Source organism: Neolamprologus multifasciatus, chromosome 11, assembly GCF_963576455.1.
Source record: "Neolamprologus multifasciatus chromosome 11, fNeoMul1.2, whole genome shotgun sequence".
Classification (NCBI taxonomy): domain Eukaryota; kingdom Metazoa; phylum Chordata; class Actinopteri; order Cichliformes; family Cichlidae; genus Neolamprologus; species Neolamprologus multifasciatus.
This window is the reverse complement of record NC_140449.1, coordinates 22,229,150-22,255,125: the sequence shown is the minus strand read 5'-3', so window position 1 is coordinate 22,255,125 and position 25,976 is coordinate 22,229,150. Positions and strand designations below refer to the sequence as shown.

At 43.7% G+C, this 25,976-nt stretch overlaps 2 protein-coding genes and 1 long non-coding RNA gene across 4 annotated transcripts; 1 reads left to right on the top strand and 2 right to left on the bottom strand.

The window, feature by feature from the left end:
* On the bottom strand, positions 1 to 3,053 carry cox6b2 (cytochrome c oxidase subunit 6B2). Its single transcript, XM_085177183.1, has 4 exons — positions 2,923 to 3,053; positions 2,339 to 2,508; positions 713 to 813; positions 1 to 358 (listed from the first exon to the last, which is right to left on the bottom strand). The coding sequence occupies exons 2-4, from the start codon at positions 2,442 to 2,444 to the stop codon at positions 305 to 307; spliced, it is 261 nt and encodes an 86-aa protein (XP_085033309.1). The 5' UTR covers positions 2,445 to 2,508; positions 2,923 to 3,053; the 3' UTR covers positions 1 to 304.
* A 2,740-nt stretch (positions 3,054 to 5,793) lies between these two features.
* Positions 5,794 to 13,936, top strand: rasip1 (Ras interacting protein 1). Its single transcript, XM_085177173.1, has 16 exons — positions 5,794 to 5,915; positions 6,589 to 6,710; positions 6,956 to 7,407; positions 7,585 to 7,845; positions 7,955 to 8,196; positions 8,276 to 8,440; positions 8,939 to 9,143; positions 9,393 to 9,691; positions 9,801 to 9,962; positions 10,887 to 10,927; positions 11,206 to 11,360; positions 11,509 to 11,621; positions 12,392 to 12,686; positions 12,900 to 13,063; positions 13,151 to 13,292; positions 13,395 to 13,936. The coding sequence occupies exons 2-16, from the start codon at positions 6,589 to 6,591 to the stop codon at positions 13,571 to 13,573; spliced, it is 2,997 nt and encodes a 998-aa protein (XP_085033299.1). The 5' UTR covers positions 5,794 to 5,915; the 3' UTR covers positions 13,574 to 13,936.
* Positions 11,287 to 25,815, bottom strand: LOC146508421 (uncharacterized). Of its 2 annotated transcripts, XR_014876842.1 has the most exons (4): positions 25,702 to 25,815; positions 24,791 to 24,879; positions 12,366 to 23,410; positions 11,287 to 11,370 (listed from the first exon to the last, which is right to left on the bottom strand). It is a non-coding gene; the product is annotated as an uncharacterized LOC146508421 (long non-coding RNA). The 2 variants fall into 2 exon arrangements; XR_014876841.1 differs by having other exon boundaries at positions 12,366 to 24,879.
* Positions 25,816 to 25,976: the final 161 nt, after the last annotated feature.

The window sequence follows — 25,976 nt, the reverse complement described above, 5'->3', positions numbered from 1 at the left end:
TTGATTTGTGAAATTGATTTATTTGCTCTCTGGTGACTCACAAGTCAATCCAAGACAGCAGAATACTGAACAACTTCCTGAAATAAAGCTGCACTGGTATTTATTAAATCAACCACACCAAAGACCAGTTTATAACAGAGGCAGGAAACACATGTTTAAGCTTTAAAACGGCGCTTGTTGTGCGTGTTTTTAGTTTGTAAGACCAGTGCTAATAATGAAAGGGTAACAGTTGTAAAGACATTTGTAGGCAGATGAAAGAGGTTGCAAGTAATAGTCCTGCAGCCACCTGTCATGACGGGTTAGTTCAGATCTTTCCAGGGAAACTTCCGTTTTCTATCTGGTCATCCCATTTAGAAACCTGCAGAAGACATTAAAGAAAACATGAGGCTTAAGTGTAACTTACGCCTACCAGCAGCATTCTTAGCCTTGGAAATGGTGATAAGACACAACAGTCTCACACAAGTTACATGTGATGTAGAAACTGTTTCAAAACATCAACTGCAAACAAGGTTTCCAGCTTTGACTGCAACACATGCAGCAGTGAGAACTTTGTGTCACAACGGTAAATGTGATGAAACGCAAAAGCCTAATGTGCTTAAAGAGCCCCAAACTCCTGTTTACTCCAGAACAGTCATTCGGGAAAAAAAAAGTGGAAGTACAGGGAAACAAACTGTGGCAGTCAGAGACATCTGCAGTTTCTTCTTAAACTTACCCAGCTCATAGGGCAGAGGCTCTTGTAAACCTTCTGGTACCACTCACATGGAGAAACTTCCTGGCCTTTGGCTGACAGAGCTTTGTTGCACCTGTGGAAGTCTGCAAGAACAAAAAGGGTACAGGGTTTACTTAAATGATAAAAGTCTTCTTGAAGACAAATAGTACCGGCATGAAGCAAAACTAAGAGCTCATTGTGAAAACAGGTTAAAGCTTTTCTGTTTACATAAAACATTTTAAAATGAACTGGTGTTTACATTTGCTGAAGTACCTAATATGAACACTGAATGCTTGGAGGAGGGGAATATGTCTTTTTTGTCCTTCTCAATGGCTTCTCTTCAGGATTTGTTTGATATGTTTCAACTTCCTGAATAACAATACCTATTGTCTGTCCAGTGCAGCAGCTGCTGTTATTGCACTGATTTTTATCTATTTTTTTTTTTATCTAACACATTTATCTGAAAAAAAGAGAAGAAACACAGAAAGATAACAGCCAGAAAACAGTCAGGTTAGAGTGTTAATATTAAGTAAAGTTTTGTTATGGTTTATTTACAAAAAGGTTTAAAGTCCCTATCTGAGAGCGAGTGAACTTTTAAAGAATGTTTGGCGGTCTTGTCACCAAGTCAAGTATCTTTTACTCAACATACTAGCTCTTCATTTAAAAAAAATCCTTTCAGGATTAATTTAAGTACTTAATCGCTAAGAAATTGGTTTTTACATATCAGTTAAAAAAAACATAGCAATCCAAGTATAACATATAGCGTATCATTATACTTGGGATGGATTGTGTTACATTGTAACATTGGGCTTTATAATATATACTTTGTGAGGCTCATATAGGGAAGTTTGAAAATTATGCATGAATTAAGAGTACCAATTCCAGTCATCAGTCTCTCCCCCTCCATTTATTTATATTTTGCTTCCAAGGAGTCAGACTTTGTCGTTTTTAAAGTTGTCTTGAGTAACAGTTCTGCAGCCTTTCTGAAGACATTTCAAAGTTTCTTTTGACATTGGCTGTTTTTCGCTCATTATTAGTCCAGTCCTTGTACATGAATATTTCCAGAGGAATATTTTTTTGGTTTCTTTGTTTAGCCAACTAACACTGACCTATCAAAGCCTTAAAAAGGTCAAGGGAGGGACCAGTGTTGCATCCACACATAACAACTCAGCAAAGAACCAATTTCAGATTGCATTTTTGGCACTTTGTTACTAGCACCAGTCACTGATTCCCATTTTTTAAGTTACATCTAAGAACCAGACCTTTTAAGTTTTCTGCTATTTTCTACAGCAAATGACCAGTATCATGTCCTTAAGAAAGGAAACATTAAGCAATGACCTGACAGATGCATCTGGACCGACTGTCAACAAGGGACATATGGGAGGAAAGAAAGGCGTATCTTTTTTTTTTTTTTACCTTAAATACTGTATTTCCATGTTTGTTTACATGTTCCAATGAACTGCTCACATTTTCCATTTCCATAGCACAAAGTAAATAAATAAAAAGTGTTTTTGCACAGTACTAAAAATAGCCCCATACTCGCATCTGAAGTGCATGTCCTGTTGTGTTAAGACAGTTCTGGTCAGGTTAATGTATGATAATGTGTGATCACAGCACAGCAGTCCTCACCCAGGTAGTTTTGGAAGCAGTTTCGGGTCTGGTTGGTGTTTGGGAATCGGGCGTCAAACGGAGCCGTCTTGTAGTTCTTGATCTTATCTGACACGGCTTCGGCCATTTTTCTATCCTTCAGTCAGTGGGAGGTTTAAACGATGTTGAAACAGGGCACGGCCTAGGTTAGCCTGCAGGGGAAACAGGAATAAAAAGGTGTAAGACAAACGAGACATTTAACTAGTGTTAGCTATCACAGAGAGAACAACGTTAGTTAACCGAGCTACTAGACGTTTACAGTCTCATTGCTACTAATTCAGATACACACAAATTACATGTTTTGAGGATATAAATCTATTGTCATAAACACACAGGTCGATATACAAATGAGCCCAGTCAACGTAATCAGACAAAATAACTCAGGCAATAGGTTATCGCTAGCCGTTAGCTCAAAGCTAACGAGTTAATCTGTGTGTATACGGCCGTAATTAACACGCAGCACTTAAACCGTTTTAACCGTCAAAGAAACGCTGGAAAGACACATTTAAAGGTTCAAAAAGTTAAGGTTAGAAGAACAGCATACTACGAAGTTATGAATAGCTAACCTTGGGACGCTTCTTCAACGTGTCCTCTCTAGAAAAAAATGTCCTTCCTCCCCGACGCGCAAGGCACGCTGGGATATCGCCGTAATCAAATCCGTCCTGTTTATTTACGACAGCGTTTAATCTTTAACAGTCACATATTTGTATAATAATTGTATTTATGTTTTTTCAGAGGTAAAAAGTTAACATACAGCGAAAGAAGAAGTGTCAAGGGTCAAAGAAGAAGTTTATTATATATTTATTTATTTGCTTCCCCCCGTGTGACCTCCGGATTTGTTGCTGCTTGAGGGAAAGCGGTGGTTTTCATTCTGCGACATAATATTTCCAGATTTTGGATCAAAAGATGACCTCACCTTCTTGCCTTTAAGGCTGTTTGGTTCTAAGTCACTTAGACCTCAGATTAAATCAATGCCAGACCCCAGATATCCTTAAAAAAATCAGATACATTCCTGTGTTTCTGCTCTTAATTTGTACCAATATTTTTGCTGCCCCCTCCCAGAGTTTCCGACACTGTGACATGATAAACAGAAGAAAATGTGTAACCTATTAAGAGCAAATTTTTCAAAGCATAGCTTAACCCAGTATTATTCTTTTATTTTTTATTTTTTTGGTGACGTCTTCTTCTTTTAATGTCTTGGTTGCTCTTAGATATCTTGCATATATAAGCACTAAATACTTCAATACTTATATGTTGCTAGGGTTGGGCTCCCTTTGATTCAACAAGGTGCTGGAAACATTCCTCAGAGAGTCTGGTCCACATCGTGATGACAGCATCACACAGATCCTGCAGATTTGTCAGCTGCACATAGGTGATGTGAATCTCCTGTTCCACCACATCACAAAGGTGCTCTACTTGAGATCTGTTGACTGTGGAGGGCATCTGAGTACACTTGAACTCATTGCCATGTTCAAGAAGCCAGTTTGAGATGATTTGACCTTTGTGATGGTATGACCAAGGTGTGTTATCCTGCTTGAAGCACCCATCAGAAGGTGGGTAGACCTGGCGTCTTAATAGGATAGACATGGACATGGCGTTTAAATGATGATCAGTTGGTACTAAAAGGTCTAAAGTGTCCCAAGAAAACATCTGCCATATTGCAACAGCAACAGCATGAACAATTGATACAAGGTGTTCTTTCATGTTCTTTACACCAAATTCTGACTTTACCATGAATGTCGGAGAAGAAATTGAGACTTATCAGATCAAACAATATTTTTCCAATCTTTTGTGTTCTAATTTTGTTGTAAACTGTAGCCTCAGTTTCCTGTTCTTATCTGACAGGAGTGGCACGTGTTGTGGTGATTTGTTGCTGTGGCTCTTCTGCTTCAAGGTTAACATGCTGTGCTTTCAGAGATGCTTTTCTGCATATCTTGGTTGAGACAGGGGGTTATTTTGAGTTACTAGTGCCTTCCTATCAGCTCAAAGCAGTCTGGCCATTTTCTTTCGACCTCTGACAAGAAGGCAGCAAAGGATGGGTGGCTGTAGCTCAGGAGGTAGAGCAGGTCACCTACTGATCGGAAGGTTGGTGGTTCGATCCTTGGCTCCTCCAGTCTGCATGTCAAGTATCCTTGAGCAAGATACTAACCCCAAGTTGCTCTCCGATGCATCCATCGGAGTATGAATGTGTGTGAATGTAGTTAGATAGCACTAAGTATAGATAAAGTGCTTGTGAGAATGGGTGTGAATGTGGCATGTTGTATAGAGCGCTTTGAGTGCTCTGAGAGAGTAGAAAAGCGCTATATAAGAATCAGTCCATTTACCATTACCATTTACCCAGAGAGCTGCTGCTCACTGGATATTTTCTCTTTTTCTGGACCATTTTCTATAAACCCTAGAGATGGTTGTGTGGGAAAATCCCAGCAAATCAACACCTTCTGAAATATTAAAAATCACTTAACCCCCTTTTCACCTTTTCTTCCTCATTCTGATGCTCAGTTTGAACATCATCACCACATGCACTCACAAGCAGTTGGACAGGTGTGCCTAATGAAGTGACCGGTGAGCATTGGTAATACATTCAGTACTCCTCTGGTTCACAAACAATACGAAATTTTCATATCACTTCATTGGTAGTGACAATAACAGGAAATTTTAACATTTAATCATAAGTAATATATTATTTTCTCTTTTAGTCATTGTAAGAACTTGGAAATGGTGGAGGAGTCTTTGTAATGGGACAAACTTTATTAGCCCTTTATGATGACTGTGACAGTGTCCTTTCTCTTTCCATCAACATCTTCCTGTTGAAGACCAGGTCAAAGATCACAGGTGTCTCGCTCTAGCTTCCTGTCTCACTGTGTGCATTTCCTTCATCCTCTTTTCAGCAAAACTTCAAACTTCCTTGCATTTTGTTGAGCACTGTGATAGTCTTTCTCATCATAAATCACGTCACAGTACCTGATTTAAATCAAAAATAGTCTTTTAAACCCATTAAGGCTTTTTCATATAATTTAGCTTTATTCTGTGACATTTTCATTTAACTCAGATGGGCAAAAAGTTAGATATCGAGATTGTTTTGTGCAGAGTACAATACAGTATATTATATTCCCAACAGGGTGCCAAACACCCATGTGTGTGTTTGTGTGTGTAAATTTACCGTTCTCTCACTTCTACCAATCTCTGCCTCTCTTTCTCACTCAGTCAGGATATAGGTGTTGTCCAAAGCAAAGGAAGGAAATTCTGTCACTTAGAACAATGGGTTGGTTTCTCTATCTATAGACCCAGAGTGCCCGAGAGCCAGAGAGAGGGAGGTAGCAGCCACTTAGAGTAAAAAACTAATGAAAAGGGACATTTTCTTTAACAGAAGAAAAAAGAATTATTCGAATTAAAGATGCCTTTGTACATTTTTAAGGAGCCGAGGCCTTTAGAAAATGGATTTTCATCCTGAGGAGAAGGACGAGCGCACATTTTTTAGGGTACTTTAAGCTGCGCACTGGCATTTTGGTGGCAAAGGATAATCAAAACACACTATAAAAAGGATTTGAAGTAACTGTGGGTAAGTTTGTTCAAAACCAAATAATTTGAGTAATTTCTTTCTTGTAGTATTTAGAATTCTGTGAAAATATCCCAAAGTGGTTTTCTAGGAGAGGAGGCCTTTCTGCCTAGAATACCAATAACAGATTTTAGGTGTGGACGCATGTCGAGAAATGGCCTGTCTGAGGGAACAACTTTAAAAAGGAACTCATTTTCAACACAGTACTAGCCTTTATCTCAAAATTCTAATCGTAGCTAAAAGAAAACATGTTATCCTAAATTGTGATGGTAAGTTAAATAGAAGTGTTACAGAGAATTGGACAGGCAGTGACCTTTGGAGTGGGTTTTTCCCTGTCACTGCGACAGCTGGACCTGAGTCCTACAAAACACACTTCCTGTTTGAGGATAGGAAAACACACTGTGATTTTCGGGGGCTGTAGGGAGGGCTAATGTCTTTTCATTTGTTTTTACCATGTTGACAACCTGCTGTAGGTATCCTGTTGATATTTTTGAAGGTTGACATCATTCCATTGTTATATTGTTTATATCCTGGCACTGGTGACACACAGCCTTTGGTATGGTGCGGAGAAACATTATTAAGGGAAACCTAATGTTTATATATCTTATAAAAAGATGGGTTATTAAGTTGATTTTAGAGAGAATTGCCCTTTAATATCTGAATTCTTCTCGGTCAGATGGAGGGATCTGGCAGTCCTCGATTCAGAAAACTCCATTTCCCAGTGGGTTTGTGGATCAACTCCCCCAGGAAACACTTTGCAAAGCTTGGTGGTCGTTGGCCCAGCGCGCTCTCTGTCAAGTCGGTCTAAACTTCTTTAATTCGCTTTTTTTAAATTAATCTTTACTTTTGTTCTAACTTGTGTCCTGCATGTAGAATTAGTTTGTGTATTGATCTTATCTTATCTCACTTCCACTGTCATTTGTGTTCATGTCTTCCATTTATTTTAGTCCTTGTTGTTTGTCAGTCATAACTCACAGCTGACTTGTCCCTTCCTTTCTGCTTCCTCTCTCCTCCATCTGTCTTCCCTCCTCTGTTGTTTCCAGGTCGACTACCAGCTCTGACGCAGCCTCTCTCCACGAGGCCCCCTCTGCTCCTTCCTCTTCCCTTTCTAACTCCACCCCCTCGCTGGCTTCCCCTACCCCATCCCCATCTCCTTCCCCGGCCTTCCTCAGGCCGCGGCCTGCTGCACCCCAGTCCCGTGCTAAGCGCCTTTCCCATCTCTTCTTACGGGGGCGTTCCAACAGTGACCGGGACCGGGCAGTGGGAGAGAAGGAGAGAGAAGTTTGGGCTCATTCGGCAGCCCCCTCCTCCCACCACTACTTGCCCCCTGCTTCTTCCTCTGCCCCAGGCCTGATCAAAATCTATGGAGATGCACTCTCCAGTGGAGCCAATTATCGCTCCCTGCTGGCCAACATACACTCCACAGCCAGGCAACTCATTGCCCAGGTCATCACGCGCTACACTGAAAGAGAGCGGGAGGAGACAGATGACGCAGGTATGAAAGGGAAATTTTGGCTCATTTGGACCTCTGCTGCGATCCATGACTGAGAATTGTTTGCTTAAAAAATTTTACCAATTGGGAATGACTTTATATAAACATAAATAGCAGTGTTATGGAAAAATAATTACCCCCCCCCCCCCCTCATTCCCCCTTTCCTCCATTACTTTCTAGTTCTCCAGAAACACAGCCCCGAAGACTTCCTATTGTGTGATGTCATTGGAAAGCCCATCCAGCAGCCAGATGGAGCTATCAAATGGGAGACAGAGTGCCGGAGAAGCGTTGCCCCGTGGGAATGTCCTTTGTTGTTAGTGGACATGTGGCGGCCTAAGGATGGATTTGAGCGGCGCTTTGAAATCCAAAGGAAGGAAGACTATGAGAGAGAAGAGTTAGAGAGGGAGAAGGAGCGTGAGAGGGAGGGAGAGAACTACCAAGGTACGTATGAGATGCAGCAGATAGGTACAGTGGCAAGAAAAGAAAAATTTGGCCATTTATGCACAGCACAGGACAAAGCTGATTGATACTTGGGTTGTCTGGGCAACAGGTGTGCGCTGGCGGCGGAGCAGGATGTCATCAGGTGGCGGAGCGGAGGAGGGCGAACGGGGTCACCGTGGAAGGAACACAGAGCTGAGGAGGAGCATCAGCGACATGAACCTTAGTCTGCGACGTCGCCAAGGCAATCACGTCAGCAACGACCCCCACGGTTCTGGAAACCGGCCTAACAACAGCGCAGGGGTGCATGACAGGAAGAACATTGTGAGCATGATCAACCCACAGCCAGGAGAGGTAAAGAGAAGGCTGCAGTAAGTAGAAGCTGAACTGACCACACGTTCGGTCTTCTAACGATCATAAACCATTTCTGCAGATCAGGGCGTCGAAAGCTGAAGGAAAGGTTGGATGGACAAACCAGCCGGCAGAGGATGAGAAGGATTATTCCAGCTGTGACCTGGAAGTGATGTCACAAAGTCTGATCCTTCCACCTACAGACCGGCCTTACTTCCTGTTGCTACAGGGTTACGATCAGAGCAAGGCAAGACATGCTGACAGATGGTATCGCCCAAACAAATTCTCACAAACAACACCCACGCACACGTACATTATGTAAACACATAAACACACATAAACAGCAACGTACTCGTTGACATGCGCTCTCATGTGCGCAGCTGTGCACACGCGTGCACACACCCTGTGCATTACATCATACCTGCATGTCTGTAATCGCCACATACCATCAGGGTTTCCATCCCTCTACACGCTTCTCCCATTCACCACCCAGCACAAAACAGCCTCTGAGCAGCACAATGCCAGAAAATGTATCCATCAAATGCACAAAACCCCCCTGTGTACATCACTTCATCTCACACAATGACCTCACACAGGTCTCCATTGTAACAAACTGTGACACACTTCATTCCTTATCGACTGCCTTCTGTTTGGCTTAACATCTGATAGAAGATTGATATAAACCATAACACTTAAAAGATAACAGACCTCCCTGACTCACTGATCCACTGTGTGTTTTGTGTAGGATTTTGTTTTGTACATCATGTCGGGACATATGCATGTGTTTGGAAGGAAACCCACAATAAGGGAGAGAGAGAAGGATAGAGAGAGAGAGAGGAAGGGGAAGAGGCCGCTGAAGGTGGACACGTTCCTGTCTGCTCCTGACCTTTTGGCTAGACACTTACTAGTCCGGAGAGACTCCGCTGTTCCAGAGACACCCACTGGACAAGGTACACCGGCACAGATCATCGTTAGAGACTTGCTGCACTCTCTTGCAGAAAATACAAAACTAGAGAAGGTAGACTGCTCATCCAAAGTAAGACACAATCATTGTTTTCAATGTTATTCCTGTTAAAAGAGGATTCTTCCTCTCCATTTTTGTCAAATGCTAGTTCACAGGGAATAATTTACCTTGACATGACTGTCATAAACTGGTGGGTAAATTTAAACTCAATAATATTTTATGAATTTTATCCCAGCCCTGATGCGACCTTTCAGAGGAGGTGCAGTTACACACAATGGAGTGGCCCTTTACAGGGAGACGGTCCTAAAGCCGGGCGATGTGATTGGTCTGGGGAACCACTTTCTTTTCTTGTATCGTGACCCTCGTGTGACTCCGCCTCCGCCGCTGGCACTGACCTTACCATGGCAGACTGATGCCTCCACCACCTGCTGCCCTTCAGGGTTAGTGGACAGACAGGAAGCTCTGAGGCAGTACCTGGGCTCCACTGAGGCGGTGTTGAAATTCCATTCTCGTCACGCCGATTCCTTGTTACAGGTAAGAAGGGAAAATAGCAGACTTCTTATAGTCTGACTGTAGTTATCTAGTCGAAATAAACTAGCTTTTATTTATACATATATGTGTTGATCCTTTACTTTTCTCATAGGAGATCATCTCCAGAAATTCCTCTCCAGACTCTGGAGGCGGGCCTTTAGCTCCTGCTTATCTCCTGTCAATCATGATAGATCATGCCTCCAAACACCTGGACCCTGCTCTCCTACCACAGATATTGCTCAAGTCAGCCAATCTAATAAAAGAAATTGTGTGGGTAAGTAACACAAACAAACAAAAACAATAGCTTGATGTCACGTTTGGTATTGTTACTTGTTCACATCTTGTTTTTGCAATCCTCAATTTAGCATTTGCTGGTCATAAACCAAAGTATTGGACAAAATTAAAACTTTAAATGGCATTACATAAAAAGTCAGGAGATGGGTGTCAAAATATGTCACTAAAACACAACAATCTCAGCCTCCCAGTGAAAAGAAGGTGCGAGCTGATTCATGTTGGTGTATTCTTTTATATCCGTTGCCCACTGAAATAAATTACTTATTACTATTTCAAACCTACTTTGCGCACCTGAATTCAATTTATCTTTCCAGTCTTTCCATTTTCAGTCTTACTGTCAATAAAACATTCAAAGGATCAGCAAATTCAGAAGGATTCATCCTCTGGAGACCATGAGTCTCTAGACCAAAGCTCAAGGCCATCAATTCACCAGCTGTTAAGATAACTTGGACAAACTTAATGGACCAACTGGGAGACATTGCTTTCCAAAGAGTCATGCTGCTTGTGTAATTAAAAAATATACAACATATATAATCATATCTGTGACGTGTGAATTATTTATTTGTTGGAGGAAGTCAGAGAATGGCTCATCTATGGAACAAATGTTAAGTTTTTTATATTTAATGACAGTATGGTCGTGACCACACTTAAACAAGTCTGGCAGATAAACCTCAGGTAGGCAGATTGAGAATGCCACATTAAGTCAGACAGAAAAACCAGCAGACAGACATATGCCCTTCATTGTGGCCTACTGGCTTGTGAGCAGGAGTGAGGATGGGCTGATGTCACTTCCCTCCCGCTGGAAAATCTGCTGTAACTGTCCAGGCTGCAGGGCTAGACTCCACTCCCCCTCCTCCACCCCCACACTAAGTCTCGTCTCTTCTGTTTCCAACTATCTTTGCAGGATAACATTAAGGAATTTGGGGATAAGCATCCCACGCAAAAGTAAGAATATTTATGTTCTACGTAATGTTTCCTCTGTTTAGAGATCTCCAGCTGAGTGATTCATGATACATTTATGCCTGTGCTGTTATGTCTTTGGTAAATTTTTGTGGTATGATGGAAGCATTGTCTCGAATATAGCTAGATAATAATAACTCAGTCTATTTTTACTTCAGTATGGAGCGTTTTGCTTTTAGTGCACAAACACAAACCTGACAGGGGAATGTTCACAATACTTGATAGCAAACATAACTTTGGAATTACTTAAATGTGTTGTCCAGTTCAACAGAGCAAGAAGGAGAGATAAGCACGCCAAACGTCCAGAAACTGTCATCTGACCTTCGACCTCTCATGTTCTGGATGTCAAATGCCACGGAGCTCCTCAACTTTTTCCAGGTTAAAGTAGAAGTGATGGAGAAAGAGTGGGAGTTTGAAGGTGAGAATAACTGGAAAACAACAGAAGGGGGGAAAAAACCTTTAGAAGATCAAAAGTATAAGCTGGCACAGGAATTTGGCAAAGCTAAACAGAGAAATCAAAGCTGACACTGAGCCTGGAATTGATCATAATGATTGTTTCTTTGAAGCCCCTGGGGATCCAGTTTTGACAGCTGATATGGACACCTGCTCAGAAGCTCTGGCACAGCTGGATGATGTCATTATGCACACCTTCCAGCAGTGTGTGTATCACCTTACCAAGGTAAAGTGGAAAAAAAGCCAGATACAGCGGTCCACATACAAATCAACGTTACCATTTTATGTGTAATGTTGCATGCCCTTTTAAACGGTAACTCCGGATAGCCACTTCTATTTAACCTCACCGAGAGACAGCACAAATTACTTTCTTAAGACATAAAAACTGTTCCTTTCTGGAACAAGCTCACCACCACCCACAATTGATTTTAATTTTCTCCAGCTGCATGCACCTCCTCCAGTTCCTTTGTGCATTGCATTCTGAGACCATACTTAGGATGTACTCATTTGTGAATTCGTACTTTTTTGGCTTTGTGTGGAAAACCTGTATTGAATTGGAACATACTGACATGGAAATAGCAATGCTAGAGGATAACATGTCCAGAAAGCCGATGCAAGCATGTTGATGGTGTAATTTTTAGCATGTTAGTCATCTTCGGTAAGAGTCCCAGCATGATCCAATCTACGATTTAGCACAAAGTGAAAGTGAGTTTAACAGAAGTGTCATTAGTGTTGTATAACTGTGCATTTGCTTATGAGCACAAGATTAAAAGCTTAACCTGATGATGGCGCTAGAGGAAAAGTCACCAAGGTCAGAGATCTGGACCTGTACAAAATATTGTGATAGCCATCACTTCGAGTGTTGCTACAAATCATCTTATTCCACTTAATTCATTCCAGTTTATACTGTCCATTCAACATCCATCGTTTCTGGATTTTTATAATATTTTTAATATGAAAATGAACTTACTTTTTTTTCTCTTTCTGTCCACAAAGACACTGTACTCCCTTCTTCCAGCCCTTCTGGACACCAACCCATTTTCCAGCGAGGAGAAGGAGAAAGAGAAGGATGGAGCTCAGGCTGCAGAGGGAGAAGAGAAAAGAGGAGGAGAAGAAGAGGTAGATGATGTGTCCACCTTGCCGCCCAAGGTTGCTGGACTTGTGGAAGTGTATCGCTGTTCCCTGATGCTGTCACGGGAGGCATGTCTTTCCCCACCGCTCACCTCGCAAACCTTCGGCTACCTCTTCTTCTTCACCAATACCTCCTTGCTCAATACTTTGCTGGAGAGAGGTGAGAAGGCACGGAAAGGCAAAGAAATCCTGTGTGGTTAATTCAGCAATAAATACGGTATCAGTTTGTAAAAACTGAAGCTAGAGATGATAAAAGTGACCTTTTGGATAAAAGGAAGACTCACCGCTTTACTCCTTCTGATAAAACAAACAAAATTAGCTTTTTTCAAATGTTTTTTCTGTTTTCTCCAACATCCTCTCCCCCTCTTTTCAGACGGACTGTTTTCATGGTCCAGAGCAGTACAGATCCGAACAAACTTAGACCTGGTTCTGGACTGGCTACAGGGGGCAGGATTAGGAGACATCGCCTCAGAGTTTATGAAGAAACTGTCAGTCACAGTCAACTTCCTGTGTATTCCCAAGACTCGACTCATCCAGGTAACACAGCTGCATGTGCAACATGCCCTTTGAGCCCTCTCCTAGAATGCCATCTAACATCTCCTCCATTAACTTCTTATCTCCAAGTCATCCTGGGCCAGTCTACAGGAAGAACATGCTTTGTTAAGTCCTTCTCAGTTGCACCACCTGCTCACCCATTACAAGCTGGGACCCAGCAGAGCTCCACCGGCATCCTGGGCCCCTCCGCCAGGCACTGAACTCAGTGGAGGTAATAAATCAAAAAGGTTTATGATTGAACATTTAATAACTATAATGAATAGTGGCATTATATGTCAAGCAAACTGTTTCTCAACCTTTTCTCATTTTTCAGACATCTTTGAGAGCTTTTTGGACCATCCTCCTCTTATCCTGCCAAATGAGACACCACGCCTTGACCTCTCCCAGCCAATCCCAAGCCCTGAGCTACAAAAAGAAGTTACACGTCTCCGCACCTTCTTGTGGGGACTCGACCAGGATGAGCTCCCAGCCAATCAGAGGACTCGGCTCTGAGGAAGCCCATATATGTCTCTGTATTAATGTCTCATAGAAGTAAAAAAAAAAAGGATATCACCAAAAACATCAAACTGGACACCAGAAAATAATGCAAACCGGACGTGCTTTCTGTATTTTTATTGGCTGGTTGTTGGTTTTCCTCACACCTTCATATCATCTCATTTATTCACTTAGATATTGTCTAGCTAAATAAATGTACTAGCTCTGGCATGCCTTTATAGGATTTGTTTGAAAGCAAGGAGTAAAACCCCATGTCTGTTAGGTAACATAGTGTTGTGCTTTACATGGCTGTTTTCCTTGGCTTCCGTGTATGTTTTCAAACTACTTGTTTTTAATAAAATGCTGAATTCTAGCCTAAAAGACTTACAGTTTCTGGTCTTTGACAAGCTTGTTTCCCACAGCGGGGCCCCTGGGGCTTGGCACACACCTTTGCTTCTACACCAAAGAAACATTCCACAAGGTGGCGATGCAGGACTCACTCCACTTGTAGGTTAACCGATGAGTCTGCAGGTAGAACTGCCTGACTAAGGAGGTGACCGTACAACTGCATTATCGACTGATCCAAAGCACATTCTCATTTCCTGTAATAATGGCATCATTTTACGCAGGGGTCATGACTCAGCGAGCAAATGAGACTGTGATCATCGCGCACAAAGGTTACCTTTACCAAGGTAAGCTGTTGTAAAGACCAAAGCTGGTTACTTAAAAGCAGGAGTGAGTTTTCACTCCTGGTGTGTAGGGTTTCCTTTTTCATTAATGTGGTGCGATCCCCCTGGGTCCCTGAAGAAAAAGTCCAGCTCATTAAGCATAAAACAGCAAGAAGTTCTCATGAGTAGACAGCAGACAGGTGATATCATCATTGAGAGTGAGTAACTTGAAAGTGCGTCTGTTCCAGTTTGGCAATATCCAGTCAATTTAACTGCGGGGTCAGCCAAACGTCTTTAGAAAACAGTTCCCAACTTTCTTTGTTTTGAGAATGAAGCTCTGTGACGTCTCAGAGAAAGTTATCATGCTCCTCCTTTGGCGTCCATCCAAACGGCTTCCTTTCTTCCGGTCAGCTTCTCAGATGAGTTCCTTTACGGTAAAAAGCCAAAGAATTTCCAAAAACACATCAGTCCCGTGGGAGACCCCTGCTTACATCATTACTGTTGCCACTGGTTCTGTCCCCCCGCTTTCTTACTGTGCCGACACTGAAAAACATGCCACTGAAAAAGACCAGTTATAGAATATGAATCATGAGGAGAGGAGCCCCCTGTGGTTAAATTCATCAATTAGGTGATTGTAATCACTCTCATTTGAAATTCAATGTGGCGTATGAGTGAGAGTGAGACTGCGTTGTGTGCTAATTTAAACTTTCCAGTAATGCCATACAGATGTAGTTTGTAGCTTTATAATTAAACACAGATGGAAGACAGACTGGTATAGGTCCGTGCTCATTGTGTGATAATACAGTAGTCTGTGATACAATGCGGTGACCAGTGTCTGAGTACTATCACTAACAAGTGAGGTTTTGTGAGGATGTGACACACACAAGGTTTTCTGTGATCTCAATCACTAACAAACTGTGCACGTCAGCCCCACTTTCTCCCAGAATTGCGTAGTCACACAGAGACACACAACTCTTTTCTTTTTATTCTGTCTGACACACACACAAGGACTAAGTACACTTCTTTACCCAGGTGCACAGCCCCACACCTGTTGTTGCAGCTCTCTGTAATTAGCCCAACACAATTATCATTGGTGGATGCAGGGAGGGGGTGAAGACAATGGGGCAGTTATTCCGTCCCTATCATCTCTTTCTCTCTCCCTGCTGTCGAGTAATGAAAGATACTTCCCTTCTTCAAAGGGACGGAGTTTCCTACAAAACGGCTGAGTCAGAGGAGAAGAGGAGGGAAGGATGAAAAGAAAAGGAGAACAGTAGGGAGGCACGGGTGGTAACGCAATGCTGCTGGTGTGAGGCCCAGTGGACCACAGTGATTGTGCTCATTGTTGTACACACAGGAGTGAAAAAGCCTGTGGCTCTCACACTTAACGCTAACAGCTACAACCTGGCACAGCGTCAGTATCTATTTGCGATCTGGTAGCACTTTACCTGAGCCTTGCGTCATCCTAAAGCCTACAGTATAAGAAGGTTTTTCAGGTCATATGTCAGGCAAAAAGGGCAGAAAATGCTGACTACTGGATCACTCATATAGGACAAAGAAATGAGACTTGCGAGGTTCAAGTGCAAACTAAAAGTAGTTGTAGCGTGAAGTCAGCTGAAAGTGGAATAATGTGCATGTCCCTGTCAGAGACAACAAAAAAGACAGACTGGGGGATGTAAGAATCTGTGTGGGGTTTGAGATAACTGAGGAGAAGGTCAGGGATGCTCGATGGGACATCTGTGAGACGCAGACAGACGACAGGCTGAAGCTGAGGTTGGTGATGGGGAGACTCATGATGAACTAGACAGCAGAGCCTCAGTGGCCACAAGGCCAAGAGAAAAGCGCAAGGGACAGATTTGTTTTCTCCTAGTTACATCACCCAAACGTGAACTCCTCACATAAACACATAAACTTCTTCTTCTTTCTTTTTTTTGGGTGCACGCATGCATGCACCTACACACAAATGCACACAGGCATAGGCCGTGATATAAAGGAACCCCTGTGAGGTCAGATCCACCGAGCTGAGGCTGTCCACTGTTAGTAGGACTAGCCAGGTAAGCCTCGCAGTCTCTCTGGCAGCTACAACCACCACCACCAACCACTGTATCTTACCCTGCCCTGTCCTGCCCGGCCGCGGCCTTCTCTCCACTGGCGGCTGTCTGTCCTAGCCTGCTGCTGCTGGTTCTCTCAAGCAGCTTTTTGCCTTCATGCACGTGCTGTTCAATTTGAGAGAGAGGTACAAATTTGGAACTGGTGGTGTTCTCCTCTTTACCAAAATGCCCTCATCTACCTCTTCTCTTCTCCTTTCTTCTTTCCTTCTGTTTTCCTGCTTCTCTCTCTCGCTTTCGTTCTTGTTCAGTATGTTTCTCCCGGACCAGGGGGACTGTGGGCAGGGGCCTTATTCCATCAGCCTGGGGCTTCTGTCAGAGGCTTGTTCCATTTTGCGTCATGGTGTTGACTGAGCGGACCCCACACTTAACTCCCATAGAGCCATGGGGTTGGGCGGCAGGGCGGCCGGCGCGGGCTAACGCGGCCCCGTGTTCAGCGTGGTAATCTGATGGCCATGTTTATTTTATGTAGCGCTGCTTTGATGGAGCAGAAAAAGTCTTTGGGCTTTTTGTTTCAGCACTTTCACTGCCAGGTCAGAGGTGCTCGCCGTGGTTACACTCAGGAAGAATAATATTTGCCCTTATATTCACTCCAAACAGGCTTTTTTCCATATTAGTGTCAGGGATACTCTCTGGGTTTCTGCCTTCCACTGATTCGGCACATTGGGGGTGAAGGGTGGCGGGGGGACCACACCTCAAAAGCATCGCTGCCTGGAGGATAATGAGGGTGTTCCACAGGTCGTCCCCAGGCCTGGTGTTATACCCCTGAGTGAACCCCCATCACACTCAGCTCAGGGCCTGAGAGACAGACCTGTAGCCACATATATGTATGTATATATATAAGTCCCAGGAGTGAAGGAAAACACACACATAAACACATGAAAACACTCTCCCTCCTGCTTGGTTGCCGCAGGCTCCACCTCAGCTGTCAGTCGTCCAAACTTCCCAGGGGTTCTTTTTAATGGAGTTAATGAGAAAAAGAAAAGAAAAACTCCTCCTTGTCTGCCTGAGCCTTTCACTGCTTCACCTCAAAACTCACACACCCACTTATCATCCTTGTGTCAGCTGTTTCAGATGGGTCGAAAAGCCAGAGAACCGCACCGAGTCATTTTATGAGGTTTTGAACTTAACATACGAGAGAAAAGCATAACTGTCCATGTTCACTGGATCCAATCCCGACCCTGCACAACCACACCATAAAGTACAAATGGAGTCTCATGTATTGGCTCTCATCTCATCTCATCTTGGTCTTTACTTACTGTGTCTCCATTAAGCTTTACAATGTTGACCTGGTCTAGGAAAGTATTTTCTGACTGCCAATTTAAATGACCTGCTTTGTCAAGCAAGAATGCGTCTTACTTTGAAGATTAATTAATACATAGCTTTTGAAAGAGAAAGCCCAGATTGTGGCTGAGAATATTGTTTATCTGTCTCAATTTTGTTATTATATCTGGCCAAGGTCTATGCTATGATCATGATATTACAGGAATGAATCAATGTCATACAAGATAAGACACCCTTGGGAGTTTTTTTAATGTTTCATTTCCTTCTAGGTTGTTATTTATGATCTGGATACAGAAAAGACTGGGTTTAGGCCAGATAGGAACAATAAGCAAACATGCAGAAGCACATATACAGGCACACACCAGCATGCATGAACAGAAACTAGATCCCCATCAACCATCTTCTACATCTCTTATCTTTCCATTGAGTTGAATAAAAAAAAAAAAAAAACATACACAGGAAGGACTGTTTACACTTCCTGCCCTGTTATATATATCACATTATCTCCTTTGTATTCTAACACATCTGACATGTTTTTGGCCTCCCGTGCATCTGTGAGGTATGTGCTTACTCACAAATGAAGGTGCTTCTGTTCTGATGTAATCCGGGGAAAACGGGGAAACAAGGAGGGGGGTACTACCCCAGTGGTAGGTAATCTAATCCCTCCAGTCGCAATTTGGCAACTCAAAACAATTACCACCTGGCTGTTCTGAAAAACAGCAGCCAGACAAAAGGGGTGTAGGCTCGTTAGAAGAAGCTGATGTAAAGTCGCTTTTAGTAGGTCACTACAGACGGGAGGCTAATCTGGATCAGGGTTTGGCAATGTTGCGCTTGCTGTTTAAACCGTGTTTGAAAGCCTCTGCACATGCCACTGCGTGGGAGATGGCAAGAAAAAGTCAGGTGAGTGAGTCATACAGAGGCGGTGTCAGTCAAACCGAAGGGTTCACCAGCAAGAAATCTTTCTGTGAGGTGTGTGTCCTCTTCCCAGTCACAGTCACCCAATCAGGGCTGATTAAAGAGCTTTATCTTTCCTGTGACATGCCTCTATCTGAACGCCCTCTTCCTGCCCCACAGCCAGCTCTCGATCTCGTTCAGCACCCTTTCAATGAACGATAGATTGATTGACGTCTTTGTAGTTGCTATCTTTATTCAGTCATTCTTTTCCATGGTATCACTTTGTTTTTTCAAATCCACCTCTTCCTCTGTTAATTTGCTCTTTTCCCTATTAGTGTCCCACCTATCTCGATCCAGTCATCCCAACCCCTCCTGTCCCTTTCTTGTCTCTTTATGTGTGTCATGGCCCCATCCTTTTCTTCATCCCCTCTCTCGGCCTCCTAATAAAGCCACTGCCTTTGTTCACAGTTTTAGAGTCAAAGCCTAGACCTACGTCAGTCTAGATTTCCTTCTTCCGTCTTCTCCAATCCCACTCTTTATCGTCATTTATTATCCCAGATGAATGTCCTTGCCCCCGGTTGCTTTTGGGCATTTAGTCCAGTCTACTGCAGGGAATTTCCTACTTATCGTTCACTGGGCCATTCCTTGCATTCTTAGCATACTTCCTGGAATTGCTGGAGGTCCAGCCAGTCGCAAGGGTGTCTGCAATGCAAGGCAGGCGCTGATGCAAGCTAACATCATTCATACATCCAGGGGTTTGCTTTTGATGAGGACGGACAGTGTGATTGATGAACAGAAAGAGGATGAGGAGCCGGGGAGAAAAAGGAGGAGGTGACATAAAAAGATTGAAGCGGCGGGTAGTGGTGGTGGAGGGGGGCTGCTGTCAATGTGTGTGAACTCTGTGCCAAAAATAGAAAATTCTGGATAGCTTTCATTTCTAAGTCCTTGACTCAGAAAATGTTATTGAAAAAAAGGAGACATGCAAGGCATTTAAATGTCTCCCGAAAGAGCAGTTTATGGGTAATTGGAAACAGCAGGGGGGTCAAAGTGCACATAAACATTCTGAACAATTATAGAGAGATTAGAATAACTTTCATGTCGTTCCTCTTAGTCATAGACCTCAATGATACAAGCTGTTCTCAAACTGCATCCTAAACTGAGCTTTTTATTTATTTATTTTATTTTGCATTCCCACGATGAACAAAGGTCAAGAAAATAAAACTCGAGAGACACCGGGGGCTATGACAGGGATGTGCAGATGTGCAAGGAAAAGATGTCCGTCAAACTTGTCAGCTGGAGATAATGATAACGGTGGTTAAGAAGAATGCACGCAAACACATTACTTCCATATCTTACTCTCACTATTCCAGAGATAAGATAGCATGTCCAAGAAGGATGAGAGATAGACAGTTCACATTTTAAATAAACATTTACAGTAAATGTTTTTGTTCCTTGGAGAATACACAAAAAAAGAGAAAAGAGAAGAAAAACAAACAGCAACACAACAACCGCTGAAATTTGAATCTAAGACGGACGACAGTGTATCTTCTGTGCTGTGTTTGCACTGCTTTTAGTCAAAGTCACTTCAAACCAAAGTTGACATTTCAGTGAACTTGAGGTCCACCTCCCCTCCCTGTGCGGTCAAAGCGCAGCCTACTGAATGTGGAGAGAAGTCTTTCTTGATTTCCAGACATTTTCAAATATACTCTGCTTCTAAACCAGTTGTGCTCGGCTCCCAATCCCTTTACGTACTCTGCTTCAAAACATAGACATTGACAACATGCGGATATGAAATTTCCTTTCCTGTGTTTGCTCTCAGTTATGATGAAATTTACACACTCTCTATGGCTGACGCACAGGAAGTGTTCAGGAGAACGAGCTGCCCATGTGCTCTCTTATAAGTTGTGTTATCTGCTATCATTGTTGTGGGAGGTTGATTTACGATTGTCAGTGTGTAATGAGCGTTAATTTAATGAATGGCAAGTGATGAAGGGACCTGAAATGCGTCAGCATTCAGAGAAACAGCCGGACCTTGTCAGGTTAAAGGGGATAGTGGCCTATAAATAGTTTTAAATGCTGGTGTGAACAGACGTAAGCATATGTGTCAATGTGTATGTAGTTGTCCATCTGTCTGCAAAAGGGCATCCTCCCGCCTCCCCCAGTGTGACTAAGGTCATGTCACGTTGACAAAGTTGCTCTCTAGGGTAAACTGTGACGTCACGCAAGTCCTCTTGCTTTTGTCTGCTTGCGCCCCTCACTCTTTCCCCATCGTCTCAGCAACCTCTGCTGCCCCCCGCTCCCCCACCACCGCACATTCACTTACACCCTTCCCAGTTTCCTCTGTGTGTTTGTCAGCAGCTCTCAGCTTCCGTAGAATAACACGACGACAGGCTGAATGTGTGACTGACGCAGACGCACGGCGCGCCGGTAAGTAGTGGTCAGCTTTGATTGAGTACACATCTCACATAGATGTAGTAACTCACCACAGAAGTGGTGCAATCCTGACAAAGAGACAGCACAGCGAATGCACAAGTAAGGTCTCTGGGGTAACTACTCTGCAGGCACCAAGGAATGCACCAAAAATAGGAGCTTCACTTTCACTCCCCTCTTTTTATTCCTTTACTTGAAAAAAAAAAACCCAAACAAACCTCTGCATGGAGTCAGCGGTGGAGTGATATGTCGGCCTGGTGAATAAAAATTTGCTCGAGCACTATTTCACGGATCTTTCTCTGCACTGTCATAGAAAACAGGGAGATCAGAGGTGAAGGGGAAGGTAGCGAGTGAGTGAAAGAGAAAGCGAGGGGGAGCTGAGGGGAAGCACTTTGAGGGGAGGAAGAGATGAGGAGGGAGCGGGACGCAGACAGGACACACCATGACAGGAGAGGAAAGAATGTTTAAGGCGACTGAGAATGAGAGTGAGAGGAGCGGGAGGGAGAACCGGAGGAGAAAGCGGGAGCTCTGAGACAGGCCTGGGCTCTCCAGTGTATTAACACCAGTCTGAGATGAAGGAAGCAAGCAGGGTAGATGGAAAGAGTGTTTGCACAGTAAAAAGTTCCTTGTGCGTGGGTTGCTTACTTCCTGCTGTACACCCCACCACCCCTCCCGCCCCTCGTCTTCTCCTTCTTGTACTCCTTCTGTGACCTGTTCCTTCAGCTCGCGATTTCCTCACTGGCAGACGCATAAATGCTTGGAAGCAGTGAGAGTGAGCTGGGGAGGTGGTGAACGTGAGCAGGTGAGCAACACAGAGTCAGCGAGGGAGAGGGTTTCGGTTGAGTCTGCCGGTTACACATACATGCACACACACACATACACTGTGTTTTGTCACATACCATAGAGTTTGGTTTCCAAACAAAATGACCCTTGTAAAAGTGTGCTTAATAGAGAGTTGATTTAAACGTTCTGGCTCCCCAACTTTCTGCCAGGGAGAGACGTCTGCTTCATGCTCTCCCTTTCATCACTGCATCCTGCCCTTTTGCACGGCTCTGTGAACTAAGCCAGCGGAGGAAACCTGCCATAATGATGCTGGTTAATATGCTCCTTTAATGGGCGAATAAAAAAGGCAAAGCAGCAGATGCACAACAGCCATATCTGTCTTGAGTGGGCTGCTCGAATGGAAAAGGAAGAGAGCAATTGACACGCGTAATTTGTAAATCGCGTCTGCAGGGAGTTTTCTCAAATAAGAGCTTGCCAGTGGCACAGAGATGTGGGGACTTGAAAGAAGCCCCTTCTGTCTGATAGCTGTTTTTTTAAAAAGCGCAAGAGCACATTAAAGCTGATCTTTGACATGGACAAAGAAAGTCAGAGACATCACTTTATAGCCCAATGACTGCAGCCCCCTTTCTGTGTGTCACTATTTCTCCTTTCCCCCCAGAACTATTAGCACACTCACTCGCTCTCTGACGTAGGTTGAGGTACAGTAAGAGGGGTTAAGCGGAGGAAAGAAGCGGGATGGAGCAGTGATAGTGGTAGGTAGGATAGGATACCCCGCTGGAGTCCCCCAACTGGGAGCGAGCTGGAGAAAATGAATGAAGGACAGAATGGCAGAGGAAAGAGGAAGAAGACAGGAGGTTGAGGAGGTCACAGGGAAACTTGAAAGCGTACTGTTATAGGAGGGTAAATATTAACAGTAACGGGTCGGACATTTGGTTTCCCCTTTGAACGTAATCTCCGGGTTTGTTTTTTCAGGCCCCGTTGGAATTCCCAAGAGGAAATGAGGGCGCAACATAAAAATGGTGAATTTATTACTACTTCTTCTCCCATAATCCCTTTTACCATCGAAGCAGAGTTGCGTCACGGCCAGCGTCTTCACTGTTTACTTATGACACTGAGGCAAGCAGAACATGAGACGTAACCCTAAAATCCACAAAGACTACTTTTTCATCCACCTGGACCTGGATATTGACCCATGGCAATAAACATTTATGGGAAAACCAACATTAACAAAATGGGCTGATTTGGTATTTGTTCTCATAATCAAAGTACAACCACAAAGCACACTAAAGTAAACATTGAACAAAAAAATCCCACATTACAAGATCTACTCTTCAAGCTCTTCCCTGTCAGTTTATTGCAGGATGTTACAAAAATACACACACTCCTGAATTTGATGGGTTTTTTTTTTCTTTTTTAAATGACTAATGATTTGAGCAGCTGTGTGGATTAGCAACGAAGCAAAATGTGAGAGAAGTGAGTGAGGCATTCGAGTGATTCGAAGAAAGCATAGAAGTGCGAGTACATGCCATGGCGCACAGCAAACCCAGTGTAAAGTACGGGCGAAGTGAGAGAAGCTTGTGTGAGTAAAGTTTGTCTGGCAGCGAGGCAGGCTGGCAGGCTCTGTCACAGGTTCCCCTTCCTCTCTGATGTCTTTGAGGTCGTAGTCTGAGTGTCTCACTCTGTTTCTCCTCCTGTGGTGGTTTACACAGATTGGTGATGTAATGGGTAGCATATGAAGGCCACACACAAACACACTCTCACGCACAGACGCGCACGCAAATGCTCATGCACGTTATACAGACACCGCACTTGTACCACCGCATACCCATAATTACACACATATACTGTATGCACACCCATTTACACAAACCCTGGATTCCCCCTTTTCCAACATGCGCCGCTCTGTGCTCGCTCTCACACACGAAAAGCGAATGTCTAAACAAAGATACAGAGCTTTTTCTCTTCTTTTTTTTAACTTTGCACACTGACATCGATGCACGTGTGCACACTCCCACGTGCACAAACGCACACAGACGCACTCCCTGTGTCATAGTGTGTGAGTGATCAGTGCTGGCGGATGGCCTAACAGTGCTTCAGAACCACCCAGGAGACCCCCATCATAAGAGGCAGCCCAGAGAGGGAATGAGGGAGAGTGACTAACTTCACTCTTTCTTTTCTTCTCTCCCCAGCTGTGTCTTCAAACGTCCCTTTGATGTGGGAAATTAAAAAGAGCGAGTGTGTCAATATCTCCCTACGTCCAACCGCACTCATCTATTTCTTCTGCTCCTTCCCCCCTGCTCTCCTCCTTTCCCTGCTTTTTTTTCTACTGTTGACCCGAGAAAACAGAGCATGACCCTTTTTCACCACAACAACTCCGCCACCCACTCGTTGCCACCGGGCCCTCATCATTTGGAGGGTGTTTGTTTGTCTGTGTAGGCCCACCGCCGGACTGGCAACTCTGTGTGTATATGTGCATGAGTGTGCAAGTGAGCGCATACAAAGCCCACCACTAATTATTTTCTAACCACACCATGAGTGTATGTCTGTGAATGAGGGTCTCCTAATCTCACACCCAGACTCAAAAACGCTTTCTTCCTTTTCCCCGCTCTCTCTCCCGTCTCTCCTTCCTTCTCTCGCGCTCTCCCTTTTTCCCTCCCTTTGTGTATGTCTGAGTGAGATTCCCTTGTGATTTAATTTACAGTGTGTGTACAGTATGATGCATTAGCTGTCCCAAATGTGATGACTGGAAACTCATTTTTGCCCTTTTGCAACAGTGGGCCACGCTTTACTGCACCTGACTGAGTGTTTCCAGGCTGCCCCGCTCTGTATGTGTGTGTGTGTATGTGTGTTTGTACGAAAGAGAGACACAAACAAGTTGGAGTAGTGAGTCTGTGATGTTTCTGCATGCATCAGCATGTGCGTTTTGGTGCCAGAAAAAGACTGTTTTGGTTTATTAGAGCTGAATCCTCCTTTCTGTGACACATCCACGTGCATCTGTCTCTATACGATGTTGACCCAAACACAAATAACCCACCACCGCCTCGACACTCCTGTGGCGTGTGTCCGCTCACCGTTTCTATGCAACACTTTGAGAGGCCCCTTCTGGTCTGGACAGCACCTCTCATGCTCCTATCCGTAGTCTCTCACTCTTTCCTTCACCCTGGAGAGGGAGAGAAGAAGTGAAAAAAAGAGAGGGGGGTGGGGGGGCTGTGGAAATAACAGGCTGCTGTCTCAAGAGGGGCTCTGAAAAAAATAGCAAGGGGTAAAAAAAAAAAAAAAAAAAGGAGGAAAAGAAATACAGGATAAAAAGGTGTTTGCTAAAAGGTATTAACCATAATACTGTACTGGGAATGTGACATGTGTAGCCTAAACCACAAGCAGGAGCACAATTTCTGTGACATTTCACCCTGAAGTATAACAGGAAAAAAAACCCCACAAAAACACACCAGCACGCAAGAAAAAGATAGGACAGGTAAAACTAGAGTGTAGAGGCTTGAAAAGATACATGGTTACATAAGATATGCTGATACACATGAAAACAATGGGCTTTTTAAAACATCTGCAGTGATAGAGAGTTAGGAGGGAAGAGATTTGGCGATGGAAAGATAGAAAGAGGTAGATGCGACTGATTGGGGCAGGTAGCGAGATGCGACGGAGGAAGTGCCGGAGATAGGGACAGTACAGGATAGGATAGGATAGGATAGGATAGAGAGAAAGTGATAGAGGAAAGAAAAAAAACAACGGAACATTTTTTTAAAGTTTCGCAAAGGGAGACAGGGCAGAAGGGAGGGGAGGAGGAAAGGGAGAGAGAGAGGACGAGAGAGAGCGAGAGAGGAGGGAGAGGGAGAGAGAGCGTGTGTCTGCGTGTGTGTGTTTTTATGAATGAAGTGAGTCACTGCCGATGTGTCATAGGCCCGACGTCTTTATAAAGGAAGTTTTAAACAAGCCTAAACACTTCACTGCGCGCAAAAATTGGACTTACCACACTCGCATCCCTCTCTCTGCATTTCTGTAGCCTCTCTCTCTGTCTCTCTCCAAACTGCCAAAGTGCTTCTCTGCCTTCAGCACTCTATAAAGACTGCAGGGGCTCCTCTCAAACTTTACTGAAAACAGAAAGTTTGACGATATTCGCATTTTTTTTTTTTACCTTTAACTTTCTGACTTTGCCGTCTGAGTGCTCTCACTCATCACTCTGCGCTCTCTCATTCAGTGTGTCCTGACAACTTTCCTCCTCACTCTGACAGAAGAGTGAGAAAG

Coding starts and splice junctions, on each gene's coding strand:
- cox6b2 (XM_085177183.1), bottom strand. CDS start 2,444: ATGGCCGAAGCCGTGTCAGATAAGATCAAGAACTACAAGACGGCTCCG. Junction 814..2,338: donor CTGCTTCCAAAACTACCTGG/GTGAGGACTGCT, acceptor TTGTTCTTGCAG/ACTTCCACAGGTGCAACAAA. Junction 359..712: donor GCCTCTGCCCTATGAGCTGG/GTAAGTTTAAGA, acceptor TGTCTTCTGCAG/GTTTCTAAATGGGATGACCA.
- rasip1 (XM_085177173.1), top strand. CDS start 6,589: ATGGAGGGATCTGGCAGTCCTCGATTCAGAAAACTCCATTTCCCAGTG. Junction 11,361..11,508: donor GAAAGAGTGGGAGTTTGAAG/GTGAGAATAACT, acceptor GTTTCTTTGAAG/CCCCTGGGGATCCAGTTTTG. Junction 12,687..12,899: donor CAATACTTTGCTGGAGAGAG/GTGAGAAGGCAC, acceptor CCCTCTTTTCAG/ACGGACTGTTTTCATGGTCC.